Here is a 15,711-nt window from a genome sequence, read left to right on the forward strand (position 1 = left end):
AGTCAGTAATCGATATCCCCTTTCCCACGAGAAATCTTTACCTTTTCTCAAATAAATCATCCGGAATGTCTGTGGGGCTGATATTGTGGTGAAACCCCTCCCACAGCGTGATGTCATGACCCCGACACTTTCCTGTCTGTGAACCTTCTTGCATTGTGGGAAATAACAGCTGTTTTTGCTGTCTGTTTTTCTTTTCAAATGGTGCTGTTTGTTTTTTTTTCATGTCTGCTGTTAGTAAATATGATGACCTGCAGACTAATGAGTGATCAAACAACATGAACAATTTACAGGGCAAATTTAGAGCCCCCACAAGTCAGGGACTGTAAAGGTCGCAAATGTACTGTCAGTACAATATACAAAGTTAAGGAGCCCCACATTCATTTTTGCCCAGGAACCCATTTTACCTAAAACCGCCCCTGCTTAAACACAGATAAAAATACCTCTTCCATTGAGGACTAGCAGAATATTTATGCCTTCAGTTGGTCAAATCTCTGCAAAGTTTCAATCAACCAGAGAAATAATTGTAATTCTCGAATCGAAAAATATATATATATAATTGAACCGTGTGCGGCCACCTTTAGTCACACGGCCCTCCTAAAACAAATATGTGTACTGGCTGCTTTGTCTTACAGAGGAGCTGTAGTGAAAATAATGCAATGATTAAAATTGCTTAATTTTTTTTACAAAATTAATATTCATTTTAATTAATATTAATTTTTTAAATACTTAGGCAGTGGTTGCCCCGTGTAAAATCTTTTCTCTCCCTGATTTACATTCTGAAATTTATCACAGGTGGTGTCATCTTTAGGCTTATATCGAAAATTGCAATCTCTTAGCGAGTGTAATTTTGTGGCGCAAATTTTCAGGGTTTTTTTTGGATGGGGGCAATTGTGCTTTGCAAATCTCATTCAAAATCAAATGCTGCAGGCAATGCATTTGCGATTTATGCAAACAATTAAAGAAGGCATCCGCACACAGACTTCAATCTGGAATAATTCAAATTGATGGTTCTTTCTTGCATGTAAAGATATCTAACGATACACTGACGGGGCCAATCTGGTTGCCGTTGTCAAAGCTAGGGCAGAAAACATACATTTTCTGCCCTTACCTTGACAAGGGGGGCCGGATTGGCCCTGAAATGATCATTGGTGTACGGTCAGATGGCTTAACGTGTATGATGGTACGATAAATCTGAATCGTTCCAGATTGAAGTCTGTGTGTGTATTCTTCCTTTGATTGTATGGCTTATCGGCATTTAGCACCAGTAACCGCTGCCTACAAGTGTGCGAATCTTTATCGTTTGTGATTTATGCATGTCATGTTAAAAAATTGTGCTTGGACTGGGGCTTCAAAAGTTCATAAAGGTGGCAGCCTTCATATTTCTTTCACTTCAGGTGTTATTTAACATGACCGTGCTTATCATAATAACTCAAAATATTCTGTTGGTAGAGGAAGACGGGGAAGCTGTTTTTTTTTTTTTATGTGTTAATCAGTTGCCAGTTCTTGTCATCAGTCACAGTTACCAAGCCAGATTTCGGGGATATTCCTGTGTTAGCAAAAATCCGTTAATCTGGTTCAGCCTTTTGACTGAGCCATCTGTGTTGAAACAGGGAGTTAATTACAATCTGGTTTGTTTGCCGCCACCCACAAGAACTACTGAAATCTGTGCGTTAACTCTTCCATCTCTGACGCCTGATTTGTCTCTAGTAAAAGGGTGATAGTCAGGATATCTCATTATTCTGGCCCTCGTTGGCTTGCACAGGGCAATGTTGTCAAACTGCGTATGTGCTCCTCTCCAGAAAACGTTTACTAAGTTCCCTATGACCCGGTTGGACCAGACGCTGCCATTTCCTGTAACCGACATCAGTATTCTCCATGTTTGAGAACTTAATTGAAACATAATTAAAATCAGTGCTGTAAGTGGCATTTGAGGGTACTATGAATTTATTTACCAATCAAATATTCTAATCAGGTTCATGTTTTTTTCCCGTATTTGTTAATGAAAGGGCACAGTACTCAACCGCCACCAGGGTTGCCTCACGCTGTGGACACAAATTACCAAACAGCAGGTTCGGTGGAGAGGCACGAGAGATGCCAACTGGCGCTCACCCTTGATGACAATATACTGGGCCTCCCGGACATTGCTGGAGTGTTCGGTGAATTATATTCAGTATTGTAATATCACTTCCATATCTGTGGCGTTAGAGATTTTTGTTTTTTGTGACCTTGGAAAAAAGACTATAATGAACGCTGAGCTGCGTTATGAATTAAAGACGCGTTATACCGGCTTTTCGGAAATTTTAATATTGGTAAAAATTATTGAGAATTCCCTGAACCGAAAGACAATATAATTAGTACTCAAAGCAATCCGGAGTGCTCACTATAAGGATTTATAGTTAAATTAAGACTCAGATACTTTAGCCACATAAAGCAAAGACAAAATTAAATGGAAAAAAATTAAGGGGTTACTCCTGCTTCGTACAAATACATTCTCTATAAAATATACAGTATATAATCTCTATATAATCATTTTGTAACGACATGCAATTACATTACCTTCCACTGTTAAGCTTCGCTTACACTTTTAATTACTATCACCCAGCAGAGATCAGAAATGGGTCCCACGGGTGACAGTTTGTGGCTGAGGCTGCACTGGGGCATCACTAGCCTACAGTTCTGTTGCTATGGATGGGAGTGGAGGGATGATGCACAGCATGCAGCAGAGCAGCTTCCACAGGAGGGGTGAATAGGAGAACAATGGGCTTGGGCATCAGTACTTATCAGCCGCCTCAGCTAAGCTAATCTAGTGTGTGTCCATTGGCCTGCAGGCGTCTGGTGTCTGGTTTCTGGTGTCTGGCCCCTTAAGGACCAGAGACAACTGGTACCAAAAATCGGCGCATACTTGATGACACCCTGTACTAAATGTTTGCTACCACTGCTCACGCTGCACAACCATCGTTTCAGCGCACCCACTCTGCCTTCGCTATGGTGGCAGAGCTCTGTGAGCCAGTCAGGAGCCAATTATATTGAAATTGGCTCACAGTGATTGTGAGGATTTGCCTTGGTGTTAAAAATACCCCAAATTCTACTCTGATAGTCTCACAAGTAGGGTTTACCAGTATTTCAAGGGTATCTGAGGTACATAATGAGATACACATGTGTATGTACAGTAACAAGCACACAAATAACTACACTGAGTTGTTTTTCTTCTTTTACTGCCTGAAAGAACATCAGGTATGCAAGTGGCCATTCTGTCTAGTCCAGGCATGGGCAAACTTGGCCCTCCAGCTGTTAAGGAACTACAAATCCCACAATGCATTTGCCTTTATGAGTAATGACTGTGGCTGTCAGACTCCTGCAATGCATTGTGGGACTTATAGTTCCTCAACAGCTGGAGGGCCAAGTTTGCCCATGCCTGGTCTAGTCGGACCCTAGCTGAACTATTGAGCAATCCTCACTGATAAGGAATTATAGCCATAAAACTCTCTCCTGACAGAGAACAGCTTCTGAGTGCAGAAGATAGATAAAACAAGGCCTGGGACACTGAAAGATTGTATGAATCACATGAGACAATACAATATTAACCTCCCTGGAGGTATGATTATTTCCCGATTTACAGTGGGTTGCAAAAGTATTCTGCCCCCTTGAAGTTTTCCACATTTTGTCATATTACTGCCACAAACGTGAATCAATTTTATTGGAATTCTACATGAAAGACCAACACAAAGTGGTGTACACATGAGAAGTGGAACACAAATCATACATGATTCCAAACATTTTTTACAAATAAATAACTGCAAAGTGGTGTGTGCATAATTATTCGGCCCCCTTTGATCTTAGTGCTGTCAGTTGCCTATAGACATTGCCTGATTAGTGCTAATGACTAAATAGAGTGCACCTGTGTATAATCTAATGTCAGTACAAATACAGCTGCTCTGTGAGGGCCTCAGAGGTTGTCTAAGAGAATATTGGGAGCAACAACACCGTGAAGTCCAAAGAACACCCAAGACAGGTCAGGGATCAAGTTATTGAGAAATTTAAAGCAAGCTTAGGCTACAAAAAGATTTCCAAAGCCTTGAACATCCCACTGTTCAAGCGATCATTCAGAAATGGAAGGAGTATGGCACAACTGTAAACCTACCAAGACAAGGCCATCCACCTAAACTCACAGGCCGAACAAGGAGAGCGCTGATCAGAAATGCAGTCAAGAGGCCCATGGTGACTCTGGACGAGCTGCAGAGATCTACAGCTCAGGTGGGAGACTCTGTCCATAGGACAACTATTAGTCATGCACTGTACAAAGTTGGCCTTTATGGAAGAGTGGCAAGAAGAGATGCATTGTTAACAGAAAGCATAAGAAGTACCGTTTGCAGTTTGCCACAAGCCATGTGGGGGACACAGTAACCATGTGGAAGAAGGTGCTCTGGTCAGATGAGACCAAAATGGAACTTTTTGGCCAAAATGCAAAACGCTATGTGTGGCAGAAAACTAACACTGCACATCACTCTGAACACATCATCCCCACTGTCAAATATGGTGGTGGCAGCATCATGCTCGGGAGGTGCATCTCTTCAGCAGGGACAGGGAAGCTGGTCAGAGTTGATGGGAAGATGGATGGAGCCAAATACAGGGCAAACTTGGAAGAAAACCTCTTGGAGACTGCAAAAGACTTGAGACTGGGGCGGAGGTTCACCTTCCAGCAGGACAATGACCCTAAACATAAAGCCAGGACAACAATGGAATGGTTTAAAACAAAACATATCTATGTGTTAGAATGGCCCAGTCAAAGTCCAGATCTAAATCCAATAGAGAATCTGTGGCAAGATCTGAAAACTGCTGTTCACAAACGCTGTCCATCTAATCTGACTGAGCTGGAGCTGTTTTGCAAAGAAGAATGGGCAAGGATTTCAGTCTCTAGATGTGCAAAGCTGGTAGAGACATACTCTAAAAGACTGGCAGCTGTAATTGCAGCAAAAGGTGGTTCTACAAAGTATTGACTCAGGGGGCCGAATAATTACGCACACCCCACTTTGCAGTTATTTTTTTCTAAAAAAATGTTTGGAATCATGTATGATTTTCGATCCACTTCTCACGTGTACACCACTTTGTATTGGTCTTTCACATGGAATTCTAATAAAATTGATGCATGTTTGTGGCAGTAATGTGACAAAATGTGGAAAACTTCAAGGGGGGCCGAATACTTTTGCAACCCACTGTAAGTGTCTGAAAGCGGTGCAATTTTTTCACATGCTTTTAGACCCTAAAAATCATACCACTAGATAGATCTTCCAGTAGAAAAAACCTGGCTCCAGTATGCAATAATCCAGTATTCCTTTTAATCCAGCAAGTACATGCAATACATTAGGAGCATAAAGAGGTTGGCCTAACAGCCATTTTGCAGGTTCCCCTGCTTCTTCAGAGGCCGCAATAGCAGCATAGGGGGCGATATACAGGCTGGGAACGCGAAGAATCACTCGCGTTCCCATGCCTGTCGGCCGGTGACGGCCAAACCGGAAATGTTCGCTGGCGGGTCCTGGAGCGTCAGAGTGGGGCTGCGAGGGCACCGATCGGCTGCAGGGGGCTGAGGGAAGCCCCAGGTGAGTAAATCTCGTTTTTTTCCTTTGACTATAGGTTCATTTTAAAAACAGCCAAAAACGTAGTGCTCCATTCCTGGCTCTGATACAACTCTGGCACTTTATTTGACCCAAGGAAGTGGGTGCAGACCCAGGAAACATGTTGCTTGTGCCTATTAAGATTCATATTTATATGAACTTGTCGATATTATTGAGGTAAGCCACCTCTATTTTTAGCTGTTTTTAACTCAGTTTTATCTACTTCTGTGCACCTCTTACCCCCTTTGTGCTTTTCACCCTCCTTTGGGGAAGGTGGGGGGGGGGGGGTACGTTGTTACCTAGTAAGATCGGTAAGCCCTTTGCCATCGGTAAGACCTCCAGCCAGACACCCGAGTGGAGTCGGGTTTATGGATCTTCACCTGCTTTCAACGGTTGTTTGCCTTTTGTCTAACCTTCCTTTGTGAGTACCCTAATCCTTTTTGTTTTCCATCACTCTTTCTGTGACATACTGCACCATTTGGGCTCCCGTTATTTCTGTGTTCTTTCTTTTTACGGTGTTTGGTCACCCTACCTTGCACAACCTTATGAGACACACAACAGCCCACCAATAGCTTGAGTGTTAGAGGCAACTGTCAGTATGACATTGTCTGTAGACAAGCCATGCTTGGATCTACCAGTTCCTACTTATTTGAAAAGTGAATCATTAATTAATCTTCTTCACCGTGCTGTAATAATGATCTCATAGCAAACTGTAAGCTGGAGTGCGAACCAAGAATATCACTCTTTTTGTAGAAGTGCCACCTACTGTCTCCTGTTGGTAAAAACAAAATATTCATGAGCGATATTCAGTATTTACCTCATTAGATACCATAGATTTGATTTAAAATAAGACAACTACATTATGAATATAAATGTTGGTAATACATGTATTTTATTCCAGGTGCTAGCACTGATAAACCTACAATAACCAAAACAGAAAAAAAAACAGCCAAAAAATAACCAAAACAGCACACCAACAAGCAGTACTGCTCCACAACTGGAATTAGTTCATTTCTTCAAAAGTGTATATATGTAAATATATACCAAATACTCATCTATACAAAAGCCATATATTTCTGAATATTTTCCATTGTTATATTAGGTACCTACCTTTAAAATACAATGCAAGAAAAAAACACAATGCAAAATATGTTAAGTCAAGTATGGCCATCTATTTACCAAGAATTAAACTGAAATAAGTGATATCTCGATTCTCGGTATGGTGATATGTGAATTTTCCAAGATATCTAGAGCTTCCAAGCTGAGACAGTTTCCGCAGTGAACAAAGGTTTGAATCACTATGCTCCTTAATTAAACTGGTGAACTGGCCCTTTAAATTTCATAGATCACCTCAAAAATATATTCCTGAGGGAAGGCAGGTTGACACACTCTAAAACTGCACACAATTTAACAACAACTGCCACTCAACGATCTATTTGCAAAAATGTTTATTTATAGAAAAAGCGTGACCCCATCCCATCATAAAAACGTGAACCCCCTAAAAACAAGAACATGAACCCCCTTGTTTTTAGGGGTTCATGTTTTTATGATGTGATGGGGTCACGCTTTTTCTATAAATAAACATTTTTGCAGATAGATCATTGAGTGGCAGTTGTTGTTAAATTGTGTATGAGTATAGCTAGTTCCATAGTAACAAGCGAGGAGCAAGCGAGAATCGAAAGTTCGATCTTGCTGTTAATTAAGCCTTGTGGTTGATACTTGCAAAGAATCATGGGAAAAACATAGGGGACGGTATAATTTTGAGCAGGATGCACAGAATAGGCATCTGCTGAGCGAATAATTTGCATCCTGGAGGCACAGCAAGCCCCAGCAGCCAATGAGAACAGATCCCACCACAAGCCTGTATAAATGGGGGTGGAGGGAGGAGTTTATCAATCTATCTTGAATTCTCTGTGTGATAGCAGCTAGAGAGACAGACCGGGAGATAAGGGAATGTTTGCGGGACAGACAGATTGCAGTTAGGTCTTTTTTAGCTAATTACACCTGCGATTTGTTTTGCGGTTTTATTGCATGTGGTGCAGAACTGTGATAGATTTACATAGGTTAGAACTGTGTGTGCTTAGTTGCAAGTTTCAGCAAGGTATATGTAGTTTTTTAGCTTGTTTGCTACTAGTATTACACTGCGCCTAGTACTGACAGCTATAACATTCCTTGAGGTATAACTTCGTTGTTCAGTTGGGCGCACTGCTACCATTGAAACTTGGGGGTTCTGTTAAAAACTATTCCCTTGTGAGTTGTTGCAACTCAGGGGAGACACATAATTAAAGGTCCAGCTATTGCCAGTACCCAAATTACAGGGATTTCCTGAGAAAACACCCTGCACCGCTACAGTCGTATTACGGTCTATGGTAGCACCAAAATGAGGAGTGGCATGGATCAGGTGTTGAGATGACCTGATCTGTTCCTTAAGTGTTGATGTGTTGATTAAACTCTTACATAACATTTAAGAGCAATGTGTTTTTCTACTTTTTATTATCCATACAGTTATCATATTTTTTTCTTTTGTGCACAAATATCAAGTTCCCAAAAAGCAGTGCATCTGCTCTGAAAGCTGCCATTGTAATGTATTGCATAGCTGCTCTTTTTATATATTATAATGTATCCAGTGAGAATGTGTACACTTCTGCGTACACTTTCTGCTTGTATTTAGCTGAAACACTGCTAGCAATATTTACAAATAGTGGGTGATAAGAAAACAAACAAGATAATGTAATCACTTCCTCAACTTGTGCATTGGGTTTAAGATTCCCACTGAAGAAGAAAGTGCTGTGTTTAACTGTTTGAATGCTGTTCTACTACCATTTTTTTTCAGGTAGTAGCTTTTATGTTGTAGAGAATCTTTTAGTATAAAGAAGAAATGCTGAGTTTCATACCACTTTCAGATTATTTGTGATAGATTGCTAAACAGTGCTTATGCAGTCTCTGGTTCATTAGTAATAATGGCCTTGCTATAGCAATATGTGTGCCATGTGTGGTAATATGTACGTACTGTATGATGATCCACTTTGCAAACGCCACACAAAAATAAACCATGCACTTCTGTTACCCAAGTTCCCAGCATAGGATAGCAGGAGAAACATAGTCATGTGACTGAAAAACACGAATGAAATCAGTATTGTATTGGTCATTTCTAGTGTTTATTAAACATATAGTTTTGCTAATTTATAAATCTCCCACATTTACTACATTTCCAGTAAATCTGGGCTTACTATATGTCCAATATTTTTTTTAATTTTCTTCTTGTATGTATTATTATTTTCATCATGGACTGTTACGTATCCTATATTTTGTGATCCCCAAACAATTATGATCATAATCATTAGCTCTCTCATATATTTAAAAAACACTTTCAAATGCATGTCCGTATTTAACCCTTGTGGAACCAATGTATTTCCTCCTTATAGCTTTACAGCAACTGTGGTTCAGTATAAACTGAAGCTATACTTGATGACAATGGCAGTAAGGTCCCACTGTTGGCCAGATTTGCAAAATCCGTTTAAGAATTCCATAAAGCACAGGATGCTATGGAAAAGATTTGTAGTGTATTCTTCTGAAGATGTCATCCTAGACATAGGCCTGCTTTGCCTATGCTTACAAACAGGCCTGTGCATTGTACTTGTAAGTTCTCAATATGTTTGCATGGGTTTTTTACATCCCAAAAGTGGTCTGCTGTAGCCATGCATTTTCTGATAAGTGACTGTCAATGGATTCGCAGTTGGAAGAGCAATAGCACAAACTCCAGTTCTGACCCAGGGGTGGACACAAGTCTAAATCTGGCCTTGCCCACAGCTCCATAATTGCACTTATCCCTTTCCAGATTTGAATCTCTTTTATATTTTAATAAAGTTGAACAGCATTATTTTCTATACGTTTCACTTATTTTTACTAATTGCTGTAAATACTCGATTCTTACATTTATGTCAAGGCAATTCGTAAAAAAAAAATGTGTCTTGTATTTACTTTGCAATACATTTAACATTTTTCATGTACAACAATTATCTATATTTGAATTGCTAATTAATTTTTAATTAAAAGTATGCAGGCACACTTAAATCAGAGAGACTGCATTTCAGCGTGTTATTCCATAGATCTTTATAGACTATTATCAGTAGCCCAATCCAAAGTTTACTCTGCTCCCTCTACACTGTAAATCCTATGTAATAAAATGTCAGGTTTCTGCATCCACTTGTGTCCATGTGTGCTGCCTGTGCTCGTGTGCTGTGCATTCTGACTTACATACATGTTCGAAATTCTTGTGACTACTTGTTCTCACCACTAGTGGCTGGATAGTGTACTGGCTGTACAGGAGACCAGGGGTTCCGATCTTGGCTCTTCCTGTTCAGTAAGCCAGCACCTATTCAGTAGGAGACCTTGGGCAAGACTCCCCAACACTGCTTCTGCCTATAGAATACATCCTAGTGGCTGCAGCTCTGGAGGTTTGAGTCTGATGGGGTAAAAGTGTGATATAAATGTTATTTGTCTTGTCACTAATCAAAGTCAATTAAGGCCTGTAGGTAGCTGATCACTAACTTCTGGCTTTTATAGGCTCAATTTCTTTCTCTTCTTGATTCAGTGTTATTTGCAGGTTAGGATTTTTTTTTTCTCCATTACTGTTGACCAGCTAGGAAATTCCCCTAGGGTTGGTTCACACTGACAGCTCTTTTTAAGTGCCAGTGACCAATGTAATGCTGTACTTAAAAACAAATCACATTGCCGTAACAGTCATAAGTATTACATTAGCAAGAGTTTTTCAAATCACTGGCACTAAAAAAACACTGGTAGTGGGAACCAGCCCTAGGGGCGATTGTCCTGTGCTTGATGATTGCCAGCAATCAACAAAGCACTAATGCAGTGTCACCCTATAAAAGTGTTTTCAAAGCAGCGTTCCAATTTTCCAAAAGTCTTGCTGCATGTACCATTTTTCAGAGCGTTTCAGCTTAAAGGAGTGAGCAAAAACTCACATTGCTTTAAAAATCGCTCTGAAAATCACATTGCGAAATCGCAATCGCTAAGTGCTTGGCGGTTGGATTTTGCCGTGTGAACTTAGCCTAAAGGTGGTTGGAATAATGATAATAAGTATGCTTTATGCTTGATCACGCCATCATACAAGTAGATACAAGCAGTGTTGTTTGAGAATTTTTGCCAGTCATTTTCACATCGAAAATGCTATTTTCAATTTCAAGAAAATATTTGCGAAAATGCATTTGTATTTTCGCAAAGTGCTTAAAGCGAGTGAAAATTTGCTGAAAATGCAAAAAAAATTGTATTTTTACCGTGAAAATTAACAAAAAGCATAAAACCGATTTATTTTTAGTGCAAACATTTTAAAAAATCACAAACTTATTGCAAAATGATTTTAGATGGCATTTTCGCTCAAAAGTCGAATTTAACATTATTTTCACGAAAAATACGAAAAAGAATATCAGCCTTTTTGCTCGTCATCATTGGATACAAGTAGATTCAAGTGAAAAACTCCCTTTAACAAGAAAATGAACGACAAACCTTGATTCAGTTTTGAGTTCTCTTTAGTGCATGAGGAATACAGTCTTTTCATAATATATCAGAGTCTAGTAGATGGGAGTGCCAAGCCTACTGCCAATAGTTAAGCAGTGCAGGTGTAAAACATCAATAATAAGAGCTTCTGCTCTGTGCAGGAATATGGGAAGCACTGGGCAGTCTGTATACCAGAGAAAGTACAGAGGCCATATTTGCAAAGAAGTACAATTTGTTTTGGAAATCCATAGCCTGGTCACAACTTGAAATGGAAAGGTGTTCTATGTTTATTTCACTCTCTAACCCTTTATGGCGCCTGTATGTGATTGTCACGTCCAGGCGGCTGCAGTAGCGCTGCTACATTCATTGATCTGAGTCCCCGGTAGAAAGACCAATGGCTTCTTATCAGAAACCGCCGTCTTTCTATTAAAAAAAAAAGTTTCCTATCCTCTATACCCTTCCTGGAAGCGAGAGCGTTCGCTTCCAGAATTTAAAAAAAAAATATTTTTGATTATGACCATCTTGTGGCCAAATAGTAAAACTACATCTACATACATTTTTCATGAAATAAACAGACATTATTTCATTTAAAATTAACTGTTTATATCCCACACCAAAAATTACCCAAATAAAATTTTTAATGAAAAAGAAAAATTACAATGAAAAAACAAAAAAAACATAGTTACCTAAGGGTCTGAACTTTTTATATATACATGTGAAGAGGGTATATTACAAACATTTTTTAAATTATAAGCTTGTAAATAGTGATGGACGCAAAACTGAAAAAATGTACCTTTATTTCCAAATAAAATATTGGTGCCATACATTGTGATAGGGACATAATTTAACTGGTGTAATAACCGGGACAAATGGGCAAATAAAATACATAGGTTTTAATTATGGTAGCATGTATTATTTTACAGCTATAATGGACGAAAACTGAGAAATAATGAATTTTTTTAATTTTTTTCTTAATATTCCTGTTAAAATGCTTTCAGAAAAAAAAATTCTTAGCAAAATGTACCACCCAAAGAAAGCCTAATTGGTGGTGGAATAAATAAGATATAGATCAATTCATTATTATAATTAGTGATACAGTTATTGGCGAATGAATGGGAGGTGAAAATTGCTCTTATGCATAAGGTGAAAAATACCCACGGGCTGAAATGGTTAAAGGATATACAGTATATCGCAAAAATATGTAAAATATTAAATACATACATATATACATTTGTTCTAGAGGAAAATGCGCTATAAAGTACTTGTTCCTATATCGCTGTTACTTACAGTAGGTAGTACTTTTCTGACAGATCTGTCAGGTTTTGGACTAGTCCATCTCCACATGGGGAATTTTCAGTTATTTATTTACAAAAGCACTTGCTGAACTGCAAATGCTCAGTCCAATTGCCAAAATGGTTTTCAAACGAGTCAGAAATCTTACATCTTTCTATAGATCCTTTCCTGGGATTGCTTTTGTAAAGAATAATACTGAGAAAGGTGGACTACTCCAAAATCTGTCAGATATGTAAGATTTGTACTATCTACTGTAAGTGACTGACAGCAGCATAGGAAAAAAGTAATTTTTAGTGTATTTTACCCTGGGAGAGATGCACATTTTATATGTGTGCATTTTAACCACTTTACCCCCGCCCGTACGAATTTCTCCGTCCCTTTTTCCATCCTTTAAACCCTAGGGATGGAGAAATCCGTACTTTCCGTGCTCCCGCCGCAGTCCGCGCTCCCGCTCGCTCTAGCGCGCATTCCCGCGGGTAAACACGCCGCCGGCCGCTTGCCCGGAGATCAATGAACGGGAAAATCCATTCCCGTTCGTTGATCTAAGCTCCGCAATGATCCGCTGCTTTTCCGCTAAGCAGCGCGATCATTGTGAAAAAAAAAAACTTACCCAGCCTCCTACTACTTCCTCCAAGCGTCGCATTAAATAAAAAGTTACTAGTGCCATCTTGTGGCCAAATAGTAAAACTACACCCTAAACATTTTTCACATACAAATGAATTCGTTATACACAAAAAATTAACTCATTACCTCCCACACTCCCCATTTTTTTTTTGTAATAAAAAAAAAATGAAAAAATTTACAATTAAAAAAAATACATATATAGTTACCTTAGGGACTGAACTTTTTAAATATTTATGTCAGGAGGGTACAACACTGTTACTTTATAAACTATGGGCTTGTAATTAGGGATGGACGCAAAACTGAAAAAAATGCACCTTTATTTCCAAATAAAATATTGGCGCCAAACATTGTGATAGGGACATAATTTAAACGGTTTTATAACCGGGACAAAAGGGCAAATACATTTCATGGGTTTTAATTATAGTAGCATGCATTATTTAAAAACTATAATGGCCGAAAACTGAAAAATAATAAATTTTTTCCCACATTTTTCCTATTTTCCCATTAAAACACATTTAGAATAAAATAATTCTTGGCATAATGTCCCACCTAAAGAAAGCCTAATTGGTGGCAGAAAAAAACAAGATATAGTTCATTTCATTGTGATAAGTAATGATAAAGTTATAGACAAATGAATGGAAGGAGCACTGAAAGGTGAAAATTGCTCTGGTGGTCAGGGGGTAAAACCCCTCAGTGGTGAAGTGGTTAATTTTACAATTTTCCGTGATAGTGGTCTTTTAATGAAAGTGGGGTGACACTTAAAACTATGCTGCATAAACCATTGAAAATATATTGTGCACAGTTCTTTTTCCCCATTCCAATAATATCCTGCCCATTGAGAACTTGTTCACAGGCACATAAATTGTGAGAGCGTATATGAGTTTCCCATAGTGCACTGCATGACAACTGTTCTGTCTTTTGTTCTAGTCGTACATGGAAGATCACTTGAAGAATAAGAATCGCCTAGAGAAAGAATGGGAGGCTCTCTGTGCATATCAGGCTGACCTGACCTCCACAAATATTGCGCTGAAAGAAGAGAACGTGGGGAAGAACAGATCGCTGGCTGTGGTCGCATGTAAGTCTCCCTGAATGTGGCGCGTGATTAAAGCAAACCTGTATTGCATTCGCTGAACTCAAAGAGGAACTGTAGTGAAAATAATGTTATGAATAAAATTGCTTAAAGGACCACTCCGGTGAATAAAGTAAGCAGTTAAAATCTGACAGAACAGACAGGTTTTGGACCAGTCCATTTACTCATGGGGGATTCTCAGAGTTTTCTTTTATTTTAAAAGCATTTCCTGAACGGCAGTTGCTAAGTCTAACTGGCAATGTAGTGGGGAAGTGAGTAGAGAGGCTGGCTGGTATCTTACTATTTTGACAGTTAAACTACCATTCACGAAATGCTTTTGAAAACAAAGAAAACCCAGAGAATCCCCCGTGAGGGGATGGACTAGTCCAAAACTTGTTGGCTCTGTCAGAGGTTAACTGCTTCCTTTTTTCCTGCAGTGGTTCTTTAATTGTTTACAATATTTCTTTAACCTCCTTGCCGGTTATCCCGAGCTTAGCTCGGGGTAACCTGCGCAGGAGGATATCTCAGGCCCCGCTGGGCCGATTTGCATAATTTTTTTTCCCTACACGCAGCTAGCACTTTGCTAGCTGCGTGTAGGTCGCGATCGCCGCCGCTCGCCGCCGATTCGCCGCTACCCGCCGCGCCTAGCCGCCCCCCCCCCCCCCCGCCCCAGACCCCTGCGCAGCCTGGCCAATCAGTGCCAGGCAGCGCTAAGGGGCGGATCGGAGTTCCCTCTGACGTCACGACGTCTATGACGTCGGTGACGTCATCAATCCCGTTCTCAACGGGATTCCCTGCATACTCTGATCGCCGAAGGCGATCGGAGTGGGTGGGGGGATGCCGCCGCTTAGCGGCTATCATGTAGCGAGCCCTGGGCTCGCTACATGATTTAAAAAAAAAAAAAAGTGCGGCGCTGCCTCCTTGCCGGATTTTTTAGACCGGCAAGGAGGTTAAACATGATTTAGTCAGTGTTTTTCCATTGTAATATCTTCCCTCACCCCGATTTACATTCTGGAATTTATCCAAGGTGGCAGCATCCTTGCCGCAGGTGCATCCCCCAGGAATGCCTGGGTGTTGTGTGTTCTGAGCTGAATAGAAAAAAACACCTAGGCCCTTTTTAAATTCATTTGTATCCTAAGTTTTCTACTAGGAGATCATCATTCATCTTCTATTTAAAATAACTTTTCAGCACTTTGCAACTGAAAAAGTACCAAAAAGTAGTGAAAAAGTATTATTGTAATTATTTTGAGTATTTTCTTGCTTGCTGGTGGTATTTATTGACACTTTTGAAAATATCTCCTAGTAGAAAACGAAGGAGAAAAAGTAAATTGCATATGGGCCCTTGGCCCTTAGGCCTCATTCATTAGGTCTTGTTTCCACTGCAACGCAGAGCTGTGTGGCTATGTGTTGCGCCCCACTCCTGGGGGGGGGGGGGGGGGAGCTTGCGAGCCCATTTATTATACTGAATGGGATAGCGGGCGCAATCGCCACAAAATGCAGGCAACCATGCGCTGGATTCCGAAGTGATTTGCAGCACATGTATGGAAACATCAGACTGTGCAGTCTATGCACTGTCTGGTGTCCCTGCAATCGCGTTTC

At 40.0% G+C, this 15,711-nt stretch overlaps 1 protein-coding gene across 5 annotated transcripts in view; it reads left to right on the plus strand.

Annotated features, from left to right (window-relative positions):
- PTPRN2 (protein tyrosine phosphatase receptor type N2) overlaps positions 1-15,711 on the plus strand; it is a 1,331,885-nt gene that overhangs the window by 1,186,626 nt on the left and 129,548 nt on the right. For all 5 annotated transcript variants that reach the window (XM_068235852.1, XM_068235856.1, XM_068235855.1 and 2 more), the window contains one exon: positions 13,971-14,118. In XM_068235852.1, coding sequence (XP_068091953.1) covers positions 13,971-14,118 — 148 coding nt within the window. The remainder of the gene's footprint in view (positions 1-13,970; positions 14,119-15,711) is intronic.

The sequence above is a fragment of the Hyperolius riggenbachi genome, chromosome 5 (assembly GCF_040937935.1).
Source record: "Hyperolius riggenbachi isolate aHypRig1 chromosome 5, aHypRig1.pri, whole genome shotgun sequence".
Classification (NCBI taxonomy): Eukaryota; Metazoa; Chordata; class Amphibia; order Anura; family Hyperoliidae; genus Hyperolius; species Hyperolius riggenbachi.